Genomic DNA, 20782 nt, shown 5'->3' with positions numbered 1-20782 from the left:
CGTACCATGGGAAATACAAACTGTCTAATGGGAAATTCTAATGTTCTCGACCTGTCCAATGGGACGAGGTTATCAATGTTTTAGTATGTTTGATGATCCCAATAGTTTAATTATAACAAACAAGTTTAGATAAAATGATGTTACAGAAAACATAGCCAAACTGGTACATCCTCCCAAACACAATTAAAGAAATGTCCAAAGAAAGTGAAATGAAATAAAATGAAATATATTTATTTTGTGTAGACCAACGGCGGCACTTACAAATTGTCAGTTACAATATTTTTTATTAAACTACTATCGGAACGCGACCTTATCTGAGAAGATCCAGTAAGAAACTCAATATCTCTTTTTTTAACAATAATTATTATTCTTTTTCTTTTTTTTAAAATGCCATTATTTGTAACATGTAATTGATAAAGCACTAGTACCAGTATCTCACTTTACGAAGCAAGTAAGATACGCTATACTTTAAAATAACTTAATTAACTAATATTTTTAGGCTAAAGGCCTTAGATAAATCACAAATCAAATCAAATCACACCTAGGGCATCACGCGAGTCGTCCCAGGCCTCATAAACATGTTTTAATAATTCAACCCCTGCATCTATAGTAGAGCGATTCCTTCTAAAACCAAATTAGTTGTCATTAAGTATTTTGTTTTTTTTTAAATACTTCAGTAATTTTTATACAAAACATTCTTCTTGGTATCGATATGCGGTTGTCGATAAATGACGCAACTAACGTGTCCCTTCCTAGCACTAGCGGGAGCAACGACTTTTTAACATTACTACAGGGTTAGTTGACATAGCTCATACCATTGATACGGCGCTTCTATATAATGATGGAAAAAATGGAATAATAAACGGTTCCATTAATAATAGTATTACTGATAATTATAGTACTAAAACGTTTTCAAATATATCTGTAGACATGGTTTGATAAATGTTTACTGTTAGCAATAAGCCCAAAATAATAAAAAAAATCAATAAATAAATGAATTTTCTGATACTACGTTTAAATAAGTGAAAGAATAATAAGAATAAGTGAATTATGTATGTATTAACATTACCCTTTAATCTCGAATACTATACATTTTAACATTAAAATAGATTTTTGACTCAAATGTACTTACTGCAGACAGAATCTCTGTGGGTTCCTATTGTACTTACCAAAGTATTAAGCTTAAATTAGTGACTATTAGTATTATAATCTAAAAATTAAGTTAACCAATGACCCGATCTGCTGAATTAAACTATCGAATCTTTACTCATAATTTTAAAAAATATGAATATTTTTATTAACGCTGTATAATATGTACGAGTATTTCAAGTACTGACTTAAAATTTACTTTCAAAAATCTAATGTACTTAATAATATAATCATATCATTTAAAAAAATCATCGTATATGTGTTAGAATTCTATTAACAAATTTTCATGCCTCTTTTAGTTTTTAGTTTTACTCTATTACAAAATATTTCAGTGAGAAGAATGTAATAATTAATATTTAAGATATTAAAATCTATTACTGTCACTAATACGATCACATTGTTTGTATTGATTGAAAAAAATATGATTATGATGAGGTAATTCTCACACCATATTGCCATGTCTGAGAATTCGTATGTTGTATGAGTAGATTCAAATTGATCAACATATTATAATTTCATAGATAGTCTTTGACTCGTGTGCCTGTTTCTGTTCTTTTAATATGTTTGGTATTCATTAACGCTTGATATCATTTAGAAGAACACAGACCTAAGCTTAAGAAATTTTAAAAAATAGCCGGTTATTTAAAACTTAAAGTGTTCGGCCAACATCCACCATGTTGCATACACTGCATTAATATTTCTTCTCTGATAATATATAATTGATTTAGTTGTAACCGATTTGTAATTGATATAGTAGATTTTGGTTGATGACGAATGAATGTTAATTTGAAAGGGTATAAAACATTGATAGCGTATTTTAGGATTCATGTGGCGCCATCTGTCATCACACAACCGAAAAATCTTTTAGTAACATGACCAGTATTAAATCCTCTCTCTAAACAGCATTTAATAGATTTTAGTATTATTATAACTACTTATATGACTGCCATTAAATCTATTATGTATTAAAAATATAAAAGTATTAATATTTTACTATGAGTATTCAAATAATGATTATATAGTATATACATATTTTGTAATAGGGTAAAATTTTCACTTGATGTATTTGTGTGTTAATTACAATCACATAATTAATTCTATATGTAAAATAGCTTACATTGCTTAACGCATTCCGGTACATTGTAACAGGTAACTTGACTGCAGCGACACCTATCTACTGAATTGTATTATGGTTACGAATAGTCTACAAATATGTTATTAGTATGACCTTAATCGGTTAAATCATTTTGTTACACGATTTTAGAGCTGCACCAATGTTATTTAAGATGCCTAAACATAATTGTAGATCCAAGAATAATCTGTTAAATAGAGGAAATACGTTTTGAAATTACATTAGAGGAAAATTTTAAGAACTTGAGTGGTAAAAATCAACTCTCAATAATAATGTAGGACTCGACACGTATTTATGAAAAAATAGTTTATTACTTTGTAATGATTAAGTTCCAAAAGAATAGAAAATATATGTATTGTACTTATAAAATAATGCTAAAGTAATATTTCATTTTCTGTTCTGTGGGATGGTTATTATAATCTTTTTATTTACTCTGAAATGACAGTATCAGTGTGGCTGTGAAATACCTATTGCCAAAAGTTTTTGGAAAACTATTGTTATTTTTAAATTATAAATTATGTAAATTGATTTTTTTTGTGAATTGTTTGTAATTATTTCTATTTATGTCGTGTAATAACCACATATTGGGTCACATACTAATAAGGGAAAGATAAACGCATAAGGCATTACGATTTTTATTTCAGGAAGCAATACACATAAAATATGTGTGATAGATATCTGTTTGGTTTTGGTTATAGATGTGAATAATTAGACGTGACTACTAATACCAGGTGGATTAAATTAATTATTTTCTAAAAAAAATATAAATATATCAACATTGTTAAGGAAATCGGTCTGATTTTTTTTGCGAAAATTTAGTTAATACCGGCGACCGACTTAAAACAACTTCCGGTAATGTGTCATTTGAGGCGATCTTGTCTACAACACATAAACAATATCGACGCTCGCGTCAATCGCATCGCTGCGTGACTGGTGTAATGCTAGAGTTATAATACGATTCGTTACACGGAAAAAGTAAGTAAGTAAGTCTAAAAATGTTACAAAATATATTTAGTTGGAAGAAAATGTATACCACAGGGCATTTAAGTATGAATTACATTATTTCGTTAATGACAGCTATTCTTTACAGTATTTGTAAATGAACTCAATTTTACCCAAACGCTTCGAATATTTTGTGTTATGCAGGCTTTGCTTTAGCACATATTTTAAACTTATTGACCTATCTATGTGTATTGTGTAGTTTATAGAAATAAATGTATATTTAAAATCCATTTTTTTTACATGTCCTTGTATAACTCCATATAAATTCTTATTACATAACGAAAAAAAGATAAAATACTCAACTTAACATTTATTTATCAATCCATTGTAATCACAGTTTGTTTATTCTTAAAACTAAAGCTTAGTTCAAACCAACAAATTTACACACATTTTGTAGAAAATAGATCTTATAATCACAACAGATATCACATAAATTCTCCATTGGTTTGAATAAAACTTAAACTGGATATCTCTAATCTCATGTTGAACTTATCTATAACGAATATATCACTGTTAGAACCTCTTTCACAATGTCTGGGTAAAATAGTAGGTTGGCAACTAATTACCTGTAATTTTACATTTTACTAAGAGTTCCATTTTAATAATGTAAATATTAAACTAAATTAAGTCGAAAAAAATAACACCAAATTCAACGAGAAAAATAAGTATTTTTCTAATGATTGAAAAATGGCGCGCATTATCTGTCAACCTAATAATTTATCATTTATTTTCACAGATTGTTTGATACGTAAATTTTCTAAGAATTTATTTGAGGAATATTTCTCAACTGATGTCTACTGGGTACATATTCTTCAAGTGGCTTATTTGAGCCTTCTAAACATTATGAATGTGGCTCTAACCGTCACAATTATACTCTTTATGTCATTAACATGCTTGGTTTAAGGTAAAACATCTTGCGGAATTCTCAAATTGTATTTCATTTTTTATACGATTCATTGAAATGATTTATATGCAAATGTAAATACTAATGAGATCTTTGACCTGACACATTGCATAAAATAGACAATTGTTTTATATCTACTGTTATTTATGCCCTAAAAGTATATTATATAATCTCATATAAAGATAGGTACAGTTTGTCCCGCAAATAAAATTTGGAAGCATAACAAATTCTTCCGATAAATATAATTTAGCATCACTTCAAATTTGCAAGACTGATGCATCAATGTTGCATAACCTACCACATTTGCCCATATAAGCAGAGTAGGTATATTATGTAAATTTACGAAGAAACATGTGTAATGTAACAGCAGAATAAACGTATGAGAACTTTGCATGATGCAGCCATAAAGACTTCAGTCACAAATAATCACAATAAATCACACGCACAGCGTTTACGCTTAACCTACGGCTATTGTGGTGTCGTCACTGAGCAATATATAATCACGGACTTGCTTCTTCTTCTTGCTTCTTAATAAAAATATGTTATGTATTTCTGACAAAATCACGCATTGGCCGAAGACAAATTAATTAAACATTAAATAAGATGAGAAATAGAAAATTCTCCTCAATTATTTTAATAATTTCTTCCCAGTTAAAATTATTATAAAGGCCATTAGTGAAATATATTTTATATTGCTCAGTGCCTTCCACAGGCAAGTCAAAAAGTAGGCCAGATAAATTGCATTGTAGTCCACATGGACAAATAAAATGCATTTTGACAGAACCCTGAACGATCATTTTTTAAATTAGATGAAATGGAATACACACATCAGTCACAGGATAATGTGTGCATCAGTTAATAGGTATAATAGTCATAACAATAACATAGTCGAATATCTAAATTTTACTAAATTTATATTATTACTACCATGTGATGCATACATAGATTACTATTATAATAATGATTTTAATGAATTTAACGCATAATTAAAAGGAATGGGACGGAAACACACAATTGATCATAATGATTGACGATCATACATAATATAATTCATAATGAAATACTCTAAGCTGTTCATAAATATATTATTTCCAGTCACTGGTATAGCGTAACTGATTGCGTTTCTTTTACCAAAAACACGATTCAGTGACATAAAGGCGATAATAATATAACCTACTATACACGTGACTAAAATTAAATATCTGTCTAGTTTTCGAAACCTTTTCCTAAACTATAAATATTTACACTATGTTAATACTAATCTGCAATATTTTTTATGTTTGTCCGATATAGTCTTGAAATGGGATAACCGATATAGATGGGAGTTACCGTGAGAAAAAAGAATAGATAGAATTTATACATTTCAATAAAGGTATTATATTAATAAGCGACGAACACAACGAACGATATATTATCATTTTATTGGCTACATTAGAGTGCTATGCCCTCTGTTAGCCTTTTAAATAATTAAGGATTTATGTCCCTAAATTAAATTTTAGTAATGGAATAAATAAATTGGAATGTGTCAATTAACCTAATTTTAATGGCGAATTAAAATTAAACTATGATACTTATTACCTAGAATGGCAATATCAGAATTTTGTGATAATGTGCTTCTCTTCAAACTTGCCATTGGTGATCGGCGGGGCGAGTGACGGCAGCTCTTGGTTTTTCTCGTTTAGCGAACTGTGTTTTATTCCGTAGAAGAAGTATATCACGTACCCTAGGAATTATATATTTTTAAATTATTATTATTTATTACTCTTTATATAATAAAACAATTGTTTTTTTTTTACAACTGTGATAATAATAACAGATTTCTTCTTTATTTCTATCTTAATTTTGAATCTTAAAAATAATGAAAGCTTTGTTAAAGTAATAGCTCGGTACGTATATTAAGTAACATTTTCCAGAAATTATTGGAGTCATTTCAGATATGCTTTGCTACCTTGTAGGACTACTTATTTTGGAATAGATGTCATGGCGGTCTTGCTGGTTCGAACGCAGGTAGGTCTACCATCAAAACCTGGACTAGATGCAGAGGCATATAATTATATAGAAGAGATCTCTCTATATTTAGTCGTGTTTCCACTTACCGATGACGAGCCATATGATGAACCGCATCCAGGTTTGGTAGTCGAGCTGCACCATTAGGTATACGTTCATGAAGACTGATAGGAATGGCACCAGCGGGACGAGAGGCACCTGGCCAACAAACATATTTATGAGACTTTTTGTAAGATTAGTCAGCTAGCAGGATGATCTTGAGGAGGCTAGGGTGAGGTTCTGTGTAGTTATCATTTAGATATAGGATATTTGAATGCGTCGTATTCATAAAATAACGTTGGATCTGCAAATTGGCTTCACAAATTATTTAACGCAGAGAAACCATTTTTGTGCCGGTTTCGTGTTTGGTGTTGGGTGTTGTGGTTTGGTGTATGAGAAAATACTTTTGTTTGAGATTTTAAATACATAGTTAGTCGGTCCCGTAGAATATATTATATTATAAAAAGAAATCGGAACCGTTGACATTCGATGTACCTATTATTTTTTGTCGTTTCATATTTGTATCTAGATTAGACAGTTCTACAAATCGTTGTCCTCACTACTCCGACGTACTTATTCCGATCCAGCCTCGATTAAAAAAAGGTTACAAATCACTGGCTTACTTATCTTTAAATTTTTCCTATTTGGGTTTAAGGTTATGAACAGGTTGTGGCAACCAGGCAACAGCAACTGAATCTTACGGTGAAGGAGAGATGCGTGACGGTGTTCTGCGGCTGGCGGTACAGCGCGAGCAGCGCCAGCAGCGCGGCCGCCGCGGCCGCCGCGCCCGCCGCCGCGCGCGCGCGCCCCGCCGCCGCGCTCAGCAGCGCGCACGACACCAGCGCCAGCACGACTGGAACCACGGAATTATATTAAGAATCAAAAGATGGTAAATTTCTTTGTGGTTTTACTTTTATTGCACCACAGTCACATCTATTTATGCCCAGCAACTGCAGTGTTAAGCTTTTTTCGTTGTAGATAGAAAGTAGTCAAACCGAACCGTACAGGATCGCCACGAGTCCAGGTGAAGGTGGTAGAACACTTTGTGGTTCGACTCCGGCGGCATCACCATCACACCTATTTCTGTCTCGTAACAGCGGCGTTAAGCGCTGCTGTGTTCTGGTTTGAAGGGCGAGGTACCGAAGACATACTTTTCCGAGGCGTTTAAACTTCCTCGAGGATAGCGGCGCATCTGTGGCCGACCACAGGAATATTTAATCCTATTTGAGTTGATTACAAATTCCATGGGCGGCAGTAGCCACTTACTATCAAATGGACTGCAAGCTCGTCTGCTACTCCTATGTATATATGAAAAAAAGGTGATCCGACTCCGGCGGCACCACTGCCACACATATTTCTGCTTAATAACTCCAGTGTTAAGCGCTTCTCTATTCTAGGACAGTAAGAGAAACATGCGACACATTAGTCGTTGGAAATGGCAACACATCTATAACGCGTGCTTAAAGGTAAAAGGGCCTATAGCTAAGGGTTAATAGGGATTTACGTTTCAGATAATTTCAAACCGAATGGCAAAAAAAAAAAAAATTATGTGCCCTTTCAGCATAAATCCCTATTAACCCTTAGCTATAGGCCCTTTTACCTTTAAGCACGCGATAACCTTGCTTAACTTTGAAAATCAACAACTACTGATGATGATATAACTATACTTACAGAATATGAAGATAGACCACTTGGCAATAGTTGCGGAGAGCTGTGTGGGCTGCTTGAGGCCTAGCAGGTTGAAGGTCTGCCGCGCCACGGTGTACGGGGTCTCTGGGAGCGGCTTCACTCCGTTCATAATCGGTCCACTCTCTGCCTCATACCTAGAAATGTGTATAATAGTTATACACCCATAATAATAATTGATACATCAAAAGGGGAGGGAAAAAAGACGGGAATTTTGGGGTTTGTTGTAAATCAAAAGTGAAGTGGTAATCTAATATTATAATTTTAAGTCTGCTACTGTTGAAGTTCAGATTCAAATAACAGACGCAACTAAAGTAAGAGAAGACTACTTATATATTCTACTAAGAATTTATATTCTAGAAGACTATTAACTTTGTTAGCGTGGTTAAATGTATCATTATCTGATCGTAATAACAGAGCCTCGTGCTCAGTAGGACAATAAGTATGGTGCATGACGTTGATTTCTTACCTCAATATAAGCACGCTAGTAGCGACAATGGTGTAGGCGAGCAGTGTTCCGATGGACATCATGTCGATTAGCTGGTTTAAGTTGAAGATGGCTGCCATTGATGCTGTAACAACATATCTTTATATTAATACCCAATAATTTTGCATTATTTTTCGTAGAAACAAACAATTTTATTCAAAAGTGGGTCCTTCCAGCCGGACATTATTACTCACCAGAGAACAAACCGCTTAACGCCGTTGCCAGAAGCGGCGTTTTGGTGGTCGTATTAATAGCAGACAACGGTCTGAACAGTACGCCATCAGAACCCATAGCGTACAGCACCCTCGGCAGCGGAAACATGGCGCCTAACAGGCTGGTGCACAGCGCGAAGATGGCCCCGATGGTCACGATCCATTTGATGATTGGAAGACCAGCCTGCGTGAACACATATGGGAATGGGGCATCGGCGTCCTGCAAAATAATTTAAGTTTTCGTATTATATTTCGTATAAATTCGTAAGGGGACACAAGTTACTGTTAGGCTTATGAAGACTAAACTTTTGAAGTAACAAGCACAAGTTTATACTTAATCAATGAATTATACGAGTAAATAGATAAAAACAATAACAAACTTTCTTTATATTTTTCACTATGTAAATCCGTTTGAGTTTAAAATATCAGTAGTTTTGAAATCACCCATGAACTTTAATATTTTATGGTAGCTTGTTTATGTATGTGGGTGTATGTTATTTTATGGACTTGGCATTAAGTAAATTACAATAAACTATGAGGAGTCAGCGTAGCGTGACGGGCGTTACTCATCCTCTATACTAATATGAATAGGTATTTCTATGTAACATTGGTCATTGTGCCGGATATTTGCATCAAAAGTCTTGACGATTCAAGTGAACGTAGAAATTGTTGATATCGCATTTAGTTTTTTACTTCTTTAGGTAATAAATACAAAAAAAAGTGCTAGAACTCATTACAGTATCATTTATAGGTTTATAGCAGGAGTGTGGTTTAATTTAGTACTCGTGTATGGCAATGAATCTGGTCAACTTTAGGTAGAGTATGTTTTCTTTGGTAGGCACCGTTTTGCCAACATTGTATACTGGACTAGGAACACCAATTGAGATCGATTGTATCCACTTTTTGCTTCTGGTACACGAAATTATCCGTTACCCACCTGCAAATAATACGGCCACATCATCGTCAGGACCGTCGCAATACTGAAATAGGACACGAAGACGATGCTGAGAGACAGCACAATGGACAAGGGGATGTCTCTCTGCGGGTTCTTGGCCTCCTCGCCGGTGGTGGCGACGCAGTCGAAGCCGACGAAGCCGAAGAAGCACTTGGCGGCGCCGGCCATGATGCCCGCCACCCCCCACGGCATGAAGCCCCCCTCGCCCACTTTGTCGCGGTCCTCCGCGGCCACGTCGTCCACACTGATACGCCAGTTTGCTGGATCGCCTGAATAAATATTTTGATCTTAAACTACCTTTTGTTAGGTATAAGGATAAGTTGTCTTGTGTTTGGAAAAACGCTTACATATTCTATGTATCTGTAGAAGTGTAGGCCTTAAGTTCCCACCTAAGACTATCTCCAATGTTATTTGGCGTAAAACGATACTGACCTAACATCGGGCGAACTATGTGCTCAATAATTACCACACATAACATGAACTCATCATGATAAAATCAAAGGGCGATATACTTAAAAAAACTTATGCTATAATTTAATTTGTGTAGTGAATGACAGTCAGTAGTCTTAGACATGATAAATGAGTTGCAATTTATGATACGTAAGTGATACCTATAGATGATAATTTAATATAATAAATTGAATAATTTCAAACAATTACATGAATCAGTACGCGTAATGGTGTTTCGATAAGCAACAGGATCTTGTGGTAAGCATTAGTCGTTTGATGACGGTAAATAAAAACATAAGTCCCTTTCCTCTCGTGGATGTAATGGAAGGTGACTAAGGTGCATTTCGTTATTCATCTATTGTGGTCATCAAAAGGTATTGCTAAGTGTGATGAACACGGAAAAACCTTTCTGTTTAGATTTATGAGGTTTGGTTGATGTTAAGCCGTCATGACCGGGTACGGGTTTCACATGAGAAGGACTCATCCCTTCTGTGCTCTCTGTAGCTCGCTGTTTCTTTACTAAAGTCTACTGCATATAATAACGAATAAGATAAATAGCTTACTTCTGATAGCTCCCGTTATGACCACGATAATGACTGTGATCAGGTTTAGAGCTGTGAAGACATTATTCAGTTTGGTGGACTCGCTCACACCCACACCAAGTAGTACTGAAAAAAAAGAGAGAATTTCAGTTCCACTCGTATATTAAAGTGTAAATATTTGGAAGATATCACTTATTTTTTAACTTTTTTTTATTTCATTTTTATTTCCATTTCGTTACTAATTCAAGATGGAATTTTATGTACAAGTTTGGAAGTTCTATTACCTACTCATCATCATCATCATCATCAACAACCCATTACTGTCCCACTGCTGGGCACGGGTCTCCTCTCAGAATGAGAAGGATGAGACATAGTCCACCGCGCTGGCCAAGTGCGTATTGGTAGACTTCACATACCTTTGAGATTTTTTTTTTAAACCTCTTAGGTATGCAGGTTTCCTCACGATGTTTCCCTTCACTGTTTAGCAAGTGATAATTAATTTCTAATACACACATAACTTTGAAAAGTCAGAGGTGCGTGCCTGGGATTTGAACGTCGGACCCCTCGATCGAGAGGCATAGTTTCTTAACCACTAGACTATCACTGCTTATACCTTACCTACTCAGTGTCGCGAAATATTTTGTAAAACAAATATTCGTCTTGGTTTCTTTCCTTGTATCTGTATTCATTTACGTAAGTAATTTTAATTAAAAAAATAATATGATATCACTCTTCGTGGAAGCAATCCGGCATTATGCTTAGGTATTTCTGTCCTAATAATAGTATCTGATCATTGAAAGAAATAATTACTTTTGAGAATGTTTCTTGGTATTAAGTAATTAATAAAGTAGGTTAATTTGTGCAATTTTCAATTAAAATTGCTGCTGCGTTATAATGACGAGCTGAGGACCGGTGATCAAGGCAACATTATTTGATTGCTAGTTTAAAAATTTCAAGCGATAAACTTGTATATTATATATATATAATCCTGGAAGGAATGACGTGCGTTCTCCATGTTGCCGTCTAGGAGCGACTTTGTTGTCTATGGCGGGTTTTCTCCTCTCCCCGCCGAGGCAAAGGGAAAAATATGAGATGCCATAGATTCAAGATGGCGGCCGATTTAAAATTTTTAACTTTTTTATTTATTGACTTTATTATGATGTTTGTTTCCTTTTCGAATAATATTCAGGTGGGTGTTACGATGAAATTGGAAAAAAATGAAAAACCAAGATGGCCGCCGAGATATTTGAGTTTGAAATTTTTCAATTTTCGAGGTGTTTTTGGGAGGTCGTATCTCTTGGGATTTTTAATATTTTGTTGCCATTTTTTAAAATTTTCTCGGATATATCCTCAATTTTGCCAAATCGGATTTATTTTTTTTTTTCAACAAGATGGCGGGTCGTCTGTTAGGCGATTTGTAAAATGTATGAAAAAAACAGATTTTTTGAAGTGAAATATTCGGAGGTTGGCAACGTTTGAGCGATTTGGTTTGTTCGGGGCGGTCGTGGGGCTCGGTCCGAGGTGTTGCCAGGTTTGAGTTTTTTTCTCCCCACTCTTACAATTTTTCAAACTTTTCATTCAAAAATATGAAAAGTAGAAGGAGAAATATTTTTGATGAAATTTTTTCACTGGAATATTTTTTTTGGCCGTCGTAATGACATTTGACCATTTTCGTCGATGTCGACTGGCAACACTGGCCGCAGGATTTTTTTTTCAGTTTTACGAAAAATCGACTTCCTCGACCTGAAGGAGTGGTGGGGGGTGGGTTTGATGTATGAGTGGAATTTTTTATTTGCCTCCGTGTCTATGGGAAAAATCTGAAACTTTCAAAATTCAAGATGGCGGCCAAGCTGGATTGGGCAACTTTTTTTTTTATTTTGCTCCTATCCAAGATCGGTATCGTTTCCGGCTAACTTGAGGGCGACTGATACGATGAAATTAGAAAAAGTTGAAAAAACAAGATGGCCGCCGAGATACTTGAGTTTGAAATTTTTCATTTTTCGAGGTGTGTTTGCGGGGTGGCACTGATGTGTTTTTTTTAAGATTTTTTTAATTTTTTTCGTTTTTTTTCTCGGATATATGCTCAATTTTACCAAATCGGATTTATTTTTTTTTTTAACCAGATGGCGGATCGTTGGTCAGGCAATTTGTAAAATGTATGAGAAAACGCATTTTTTGAATTGAAATATTTTGAGGTTGGCAACATTTCAGCGAATCGCCTTGTATGGGGCGGTTGTGGAGCGTGACTTGAAGTGTTGCCAGGTTTAGGATTTTTTTTCTTCGTTCATACTTTTTTTGGAACTTTCCATTCAAAAATATAAAAAGTAGAAGGAGAAACTTTTTTAATGAAAATATTTTACATGGGTATTTGTCGGGGGGGTCGTAATGACATTTGACTATTTTCATCCAAATTAACTGGCAACACTGGGAGCTAGAATTTTTTTTTCACTTTTTTGACATTTCGAGTAGCCCAGCCTAAACTATTGGTGGGGGGTAGTAATAATGTATGAGATATTTTTTCGGTATATTATGGTGGTTATGGGAAAAATGGGAAACATACAAAATTCAAGATGGCGGCCCTCCTGCGATTTTCAACTTTTTTTTTATTCTGCGCGCCTACCTGAGATTGGTGTCATTTTCGGCTAATTGTGGGACGACTGTTACGATAAAATTAGAAAAAATTGGAAAAACAAGATGGCCGCCGAGATATTTGAGTTTGAAATCTTTCATTTTTCGAGGTGTGTTTGTGGGGCCGTAGCGCGATGGTTTTATTAATATTTTTTCGACATTTTTATTTTATTGGCCGGAGTGTATCCTCAATTTTGTCATATGGCAGTGTCATATTTTTTTAACCAGATGGCGGACCTTGTATCAGCCATTTTGTAAAATGTACGAAAAAATGAATTTTTCGAAGTGAAATATTTTGAGGTTGGCAACATTTGAGCGAGTCGCTTTGTATTGGGCGGTCATGGAGCTCGGCTCGAAGTGTTGCCAGGTAAAGATTTTTTTTTCATGCTTCATACATTTTTTGAAACTTTTCATTCAAAAATGTGAAAAGTAGAAGGAGAAATATTTTTAATTAAATTTTTTCACAGAACTATTTTTTATGAGTGCCGTAATGACATTTGACCATTTTTGTCTTAATCAACTGGCAACACTGGGATACAGAATTTTTTTTCACGATTTTCACTTTTTGAGTACGTGGGCGGAAATCGTAGACAGAGCATATAAGTAATGTATGGGTGATATTTTTTATTTGAAATGGACCCTATGTAAAAAATCGAAAATCCAATGTTGCCATATACAAAAAAAATGTTTTCATACAAATGCATTTTCTACAGGATTATCGAAGATTTCAAGCTGTTGCCACCATTTGACGTCATTTTTTTGTATGAGGCGCTTAATGGCACTTATAGACTGTACCAATGTGTAACAAAATATTTCAGTGTTGCCATACAAAAAATAATAATTTTCATACATGTGCATTTTTGTATGTCACATTTCAAGCTGTTGCAAATTTTTAACAACGTTATAATGTATGACGTGTTTGTATGTACTAATAGACTGCACATTTTGGTAAAAAAAAAATTTAGTGTTGCCATACAAAAAATATTAATTTTCATACATATGTATTTTTGTATGTAATATTTCAAGCTGTTGTCTTGTATTGGTAACATAAGAATGTATGAGGCGTTTGAACGTACTAATATTGTGCACATTTTGATTAAATAATATTTTAGTGTTGCCATACAAAAAATAATAATTTTCATACATTTGTATTTTTGTACGTGGTGTTTCGGGCTGTTGTCTCCCTTTAAAGACCTCCACCACCATGCCCAGCATCACTTAACGTCAGTTTTCTGTATGAGGCGTTTACTGGTACTTGTAGACTGTATAAATTGGTGGAAAAATATTTCAGTGTTGCCATACAAAAAAAAAAAAATTTTCATATATATGTATTTTTGTGTGTCATATTTCAAGCTGTTGTTTCCTTTTGATGTCATTTCAATGTATGAGGCGTTTGTAGATACTAGAAGTATTAACATTTGGGTAAAATAATATTTCAGTGTTCCCATACAAAAAATAATAATTTTCATACATATGCATTTTTGTATGTAATATTTAAAACTGTTGTCTCCTTTTGAAGTTATTACCTAATACGTGGCGTTGTTAGCTACTAACAGTTTGAACCATAGATATATTATACTAATAGATTGGCAATCCGAAAGAGTCAGAGCATAGTATACGTGTGTGTTAGAGCGAGATAGACAAGCGAGACATTATTAACATTATAAAAATAAATAAAATTAAAATTAGCTTAAAACCTTTCACTCGAAAAATAATGCTGGCCACATATTTAATTGGCTGTAACGCTGTATTCGTGATTTAAAAAAAAAAACTAAAGGGTATTATGGCGGGAAACGGCAGATGTCAAGGACGATGTTTGTGGAGGTCTTGGAAATAAATAAAAATAACTAGGTTGATTCAAGTCTTCCATTGGAGATACCCCCCCCCCCCCCCAACAATTCAGCCAGTGGGATCGGGTGCGTAAAACTGCGTAAGTTAATTTATTCGATATATTTAAATACAACAAATTAAGAATCGATACAAATGTTGGTTGGCACAGATTGTTTTAAGTTTGCTATCTGAGTTTATTAAATAGATATATAGTAGCCTAGCCGGGAGTTTTTCAGGAATTTGATTTAATTTTGGGTCAAATGTTTTTGTTTTCATTTTACCTTAATTTGATATAAATCGTAATAACACTATATTAGAAGTTCTTACTTACACAGTCGAGATATAAAATGGCAGTACCGTTGTTATGAGCAAATGTTATATTTGTTTAGAAGAACTTTAATGTTATAAGACAATTTTTGCAGGCTTCAAATTATTAATATTTCGTGATACATTTAACACCTCACGTTTTGGAGTATATGTTAAATATTTACTAGGGTTCACTGTGCGTAGGGTTCATTGTATTAATCTTCAACATTTTTGTGACTTTAAAAGAGGGGTAAAATATAAGATTTACTAAAGAAGGGCCATAATCTATTAGGTATATTTGGATATTTTCAAAGGATGGACAGGATAAATATGATATACGATTTACAAAAGAAGGATATAATATAAGAGGAATATTTTCTGCACTGCTCTGCTCCTATTGATTGTAGCGTGATGAAAAGTATACTATAACCAGGTCAGGAGTATGAAAAATAATTGTATCAAGTTTCGTTAAAATCCGTCGAGTAGTTTTTTTTTTTCTATAACGGTTATATAGACAGACAGACAAAAATTTTAATGATTGCATTCTTGACATCAGTATCGATCCCTAAATACCCCCTGATAGTTATTTTGGAAATATATTTCTTGTACAGAATTGACCTCTCTACAGATTTATTATTAAATAAGTATAAGTATAGAATTAATATAGATAATATAATATATAGAAATAATGTATGACGCGTTTTTATGTACTAATAGACTACACATTTTGGTAAAAAAATATTTTAGTGTTGTCATACAAGAAATAACAATTTTTATAAATAGTTATTTTTGTATATAATATTTCAAGCTTTTGTCTTCTTGTTATGTCTTTAAAATGTATGGCTTATTATATACAAAAAAATCACGACCCAAATTCTTGGTAATTTGCAAATATTAACTCATATCTTTTCCAAACAGCCCCAAACAGAATTAATAAAACTTCAATATCGGGTAAAAAATGTAAAAAAATTTTGCACGCAAAACTAAAGAAGACAACCGTTTCGCGAGCTGCTTTAGCAGCGAGCGCACACAAGCGATACCTAGTTATTATATATACAGGGTGAAATTTTCAAACGGGCCTTCAGGGCCATATCCGAAAATATAAGGATTAACGAAAACTGCTGAAAGGAGTTACGAGGCCGATTTTGATAAAAACTAAAACTGCAACATTAGTTTTTTAAAAAATCTTTTAACTTAGCCGGGAATCGAACGAGTTCATTTTGAAAAAAATTACACCCTCTATATTATTCCTCTATTTGATAGTGTCGCTTATAAGGATCAAATTCTGGGAAGTAATGTTATGTGACAAATTAAAGGAAAATAAAAATTTTGAAGAAAATACACATTTTTCCATACATTGGCATACTAATCCTTAAGGATTATGCATAACAAATAATTTATGTATAATTCTTTAGAAACATACATAAGTCATACCATTGAAGAATTTGTTGGTTAATCAACTTATTATTCGATATTATGACCATGACGTACGGCTTAGTATGAGAAAGTAATAATTTGGCAAATAAGTTACCACCGTTTTTAGGATCTATTTTTTAATAAAAATAGATTACTGATTAAATAGTAAATTCTTATTGTTTGTTGTTTACAACTTCGTTTCAACGTTAAATATGATTTTCTATATCTCTTTGTTTAGTAATCACTCGGATTTGTCTCGAAAAAGTCATTATCGCAAATAGTCAACTTTACATCTTTATTAAACGAAACTCCGTCCATAGCAAGTTAAATCAATTATAATGGTCCTAAAAATAAACTTAACTAAGTCGGACATTAAAATAGAAATTCTTGGAGAATAAAACGTCCGTTTCAAATGATTTGGAACATTGAGCCAAAACAAATGTTAATACGCGAAATGTTTAATTTGATGAATGGCGGGAACTTAACTGCCAAATTAATATGAAAAATATGTATTTTCTTAAAATTGGGGCTTTACCTTTGGTTTGTCATTTATCATTACTTCCCAGATTTTGATCCTTAAAAGCAACACTATCAGATTGTGGAATAATATACAGGGTGTATTTTTTTTCAAAATGACCTCGTTCGATTCCCGGCTAGGGAAAAAGTTATTTTAAAAAAGTAATGATGCAGTTTTAATTTTTATCAAAATCGGCCTCGTAACTCCTTTCAGCATTTTTCGCTAATCCTTATAGTTTCGGATTTGGCCCTGAAGGCCCGTTTGAAAAATTCACCCTGTATACCCTTTCGTGGTCCGACCCCGGAGGTACCAACACAACATCAATAGTATTAGATGACCACTTACAATCAAGTGCAAGTGCAACTGCATGCTCTTTTGCTATATCAATCTCATAACTATGAAAAATGAGTGGAAGTAACAATTTCAATTAAGTCGGTGAAAAAGGAGCAACTTACTCGTGATAACTATGACGAGCGCAAAGGCGAAGAAGTCTGGGTAATCAGCCAAGAAGGGAACATTTATGGGGGCAATCTCCCTCATAGTCCTCCCCATGGTGTTGTTACAGAGACTGTCTATGTAGTTGGCCATGCCCTTAGCGACGCCGGCGGTACCGATCACGTACTCCAGGATGAGGTTCCAGCCGATGGTGAAGCCGATGAACTCGCCCACGCTGACGTAGCTGTACACATAGGCAGAGCCGGCCTTCGGGACTCGGGACGCGAACTCGGCGTAGCAGACACCTGGAAGAAACAATTTATATTTTGCGTCACCCTCATCCAGATATTTTTTCACTTCTGATTATACTTGTAGTCTCGGAATGAAAAGAATTGATAAGCTTAGGTATGTATAAAATTGACTTTATGGCGAACTCGACGGTATATCTAGGACATTTCTTTATAATGTTTTCATTAACCGTTGAAGAAAGTGACAATTGCTTTTGTTACACCGACAATTATTTATGTCGTACTCCGAAATAAAAGGCTATCTAATTCCTACCAGCAAAAGCAGAAGCGATAGCGGCAACCAGAAAACTGATGGTGACTGCGGGCCCAGCGACGGTCTTCGCCACGGAGCCGGCCAGCACATACACGCCGAGACCTAGTGTGCTGCCCACGCCCAGCGCCGTGAGGTCGATGAGGCCGAGACACCGCGCCAGCGGCGTGGAGTCGTCGCCTTCCTTCAGCTGCTTGGTGCGCCGCAGCGCCGCGAAGATCTTAGCGCAACCCATCTGGAATAGATATGACTGTTAAAGGATATCGAAATATCGCTATATAGTGTAAATAAGTGGCTCTAAAGTGTAAACATACCGCTAAGATGGGATTCGTTTGTGACTAATAGAGGTTATGCTAAATTGCCTATCATGTATTCCTACTGAAAAGTAGGATGTGGTTTAGTTTTAAAATTGTGTCGAATTGTATTTGAATTAAATAATGGCATAAAGTACAACCAATCACAGTACCTAAATAATTATGATTGCAGTATACGAGTATAAATGCGTAATTACATATTTCGTGTGTACCTACTACGCAGATTGGTAGAGTTTGAAATGCTTTAATATCTCGTGTGTCAAGCTTTTTTGCTGTTAGATCGTATCAGCATTCCTTCGTTCAACAAAGTGTAATTGATCGAAGCAACATTCTATAAAATCAAGGTGGCAATATCACTTATCTTACAACATAATGTCGATATTTCCGAGTGCCGACATATTCGTGTATTACCGTAACCGTAAATCCTAAGTTTTACATTCGTTTATGTTGTATCTTTGTAGGTGCTTATTAATTGACTTACTTCAATTATGTATTTTAATAGTATGAATTTGAAACTCGCTTATGATAATAGGAAAATAATAATAAATGCGTATTGCTTAGTGGTTGCCAGAACTTAAAAAAAAGATCCTAAGAAGAACATACCAGATATTTGATTTTAAAAGTACTATACTTCACGTCAGTCTATGTGGCTACGAACCATACTGGCTCTTACACCTTTTTAAAGTTCATATCAGTAATGCTGTTTTAAAACATATTTTAATATCTTCTTCTATCATTATAATCATGAACCTTTACTAAGGTTTTTAAGTAACCATATATAGTTAAGTTCTAAATGAATCTTTATCAAAGTACATCGCAAGTACCCTGAGGGCAAAGTCGGTAAAACCCTAGAAGTGACTGTGGTTCTTCCAAAACGAGTAATCATCTAAACACCTTAGAAACTTGCTCATCGACTAGTTTGGATCAGGTAAACGTTACGGAAAATACGTCAGGGACTTTACTTTAAGGTGTTGTAAACAAACAGATAACCATTTCTCTAATAGCCCGTATCTGTGTAAACTAAGTATCTAAAACAGTAAATACCTTGTAAAGAGTAATCACAACGTTAGACGAAGGTTAGACGCGTCGTTTTCATGAATGAACCAATAGGTTCATTATGTAATAAACTATGTATTTACGAGTATAACTTTACTATGAATGTATATAAATTTTGGTGATACGTGCAATAGAAAATAAATATCACTATATTTATAGTTCCGGTTTGTTCGGTGCAAGGATCCAGTTTCGACGCTGTCAGTGCAGATGAGTATAAGTCTGGAAGTTTATTTCATAGTCTCTATACGTAGCAGTGGCAGTTTGTGGCATTTCACAGGAACGTTATGTTAATTTGAAAGGAAGAATTAGCATGATATGTATCCCCACTCTATGTTTACCATGAAGCTGTATTGCGTTTCGGTGGCAGGGAGTGGGTGCCGGCTGACCTATGTATACATGAATTATCATCTTAGCCCTGAACAGTGGCAACTGAGATTGACTTCAAGGAGAACACCTGTTCTACATGCAGTTGATTACAGATGCCGATGGGTGATAGTGACCAATGCCTATAACGTAGAATGCATGCTTTGTTTGTTATTTCATTTATAAAAAAGATATAACTTCAGTTATGTACTAGGAAAACTAATTTTATTGAACTAGTGTTAGATACGATATTGCTACAATACAGGAAACCACAACATTGTAAGGACTTACAAAATAAAAATCCTCTATATAACTAGCACTTTGTTAGCGACAAAAATGTGTTAAAAAATCTATTTGTAAATATGTTTATTGCTTAACATTATATAACTTTCACGATGTAATATTATAATTAAGAGGGAATGAAAAAGTACACAATATTTGCGTAGACCAGATAGTTATGCGGCAATTCGGTAGACTTAACAAAGTGTAAAACAAATCTACATAGTCTTACACTAGACATGAACATGATAAGATACTTTTGATTCACGTGCGCACAAAAACCTTTATGACTCTGCAATATACAAAAAATCCCTATGTTTTGTCGAGTCGATGAAAAAATCTCTCGAATGATAATTGCGTAGAATCTTAGCACGCAAGACAAATAAACATAAAAGATAATTTTACACTGAACCAAAATCTTAAACCTTGACATTTGTGCTAACTATATAATTACTAGTCGTGTTGGGATACATTGCGGTAACTTTACAATATATTTTCCTTTTAAAAAAATATTA

The 20782-nt window shown here is 34.2% G+C and overlaps 1 protein-coding gene across 1 annotated transcript in view; it reads right to left on the bottom strand.

Annotated features, from left to right (window-relative positions):
• Positions 1-3578: 3578 nt before the first annotated feature.
• Positions 3579-20782, bottom strand: part of LOC140757224 (cationic amino acid transporter 3) — a 55445-nt gene continuing 38241 nt past the window's right edge. Inside the window, exons 2-11 of the mRNA XM_073092759.1 lie at positions 18259-18490; positions 17718-18002; positions 10587-10691; positions 9556-9842; positions 8601-8838; positions 8389-8491; positions 7905-8056; positions 6935-7086; positions 6284-6392; positions 3579-5910 (exon numbers count right to left, since the gene is read on the bottom strand). Coding sequence (XP_072948860.1) covers positions 5780-5910; positions 6284-6392; positions 6935-7086; positions 7905-8056; positions 8389-8491; positions 8601-8838; positions 9556-9842; positions 10587-10691; positions 17718-18002; positions 18259-18490 — 1794 coding nt within the window. The 3' untranslated portion in view covers positions 3579-5779. The remainder of the gene's footprint in view (positions 5911-6283; positions 6393-6934; positions 7087-7904; positions 8057-8388; positions 8492-8600; positions 8839-9555; positions 9843-10586; positions 10692-17717; positions 18003-18258; positions 18491-20782) is intronic.

The sequence above is a fragment of the Epargyreus clarus genome, unplaced genomic scaffold (assembly GCF_041222505.1).
Source record: "Epargyreus clarus isolate Ecla_fem2 unplaced genomic scaffold, WU_Ecla_fem_2.2 ptg000004l, whole genome shotgun sequence".
Taxonomy (NCBI): domain Eukaryota; kingdom Metazoa; phylum Arthropoda; class Insecta; order Lepidoptera; family Hesperiidae; genus Epargyreus; species Epargyreus clarus.
This window is presented reverse-complemented; position numbering and strand designations above follow the sequence as displayed.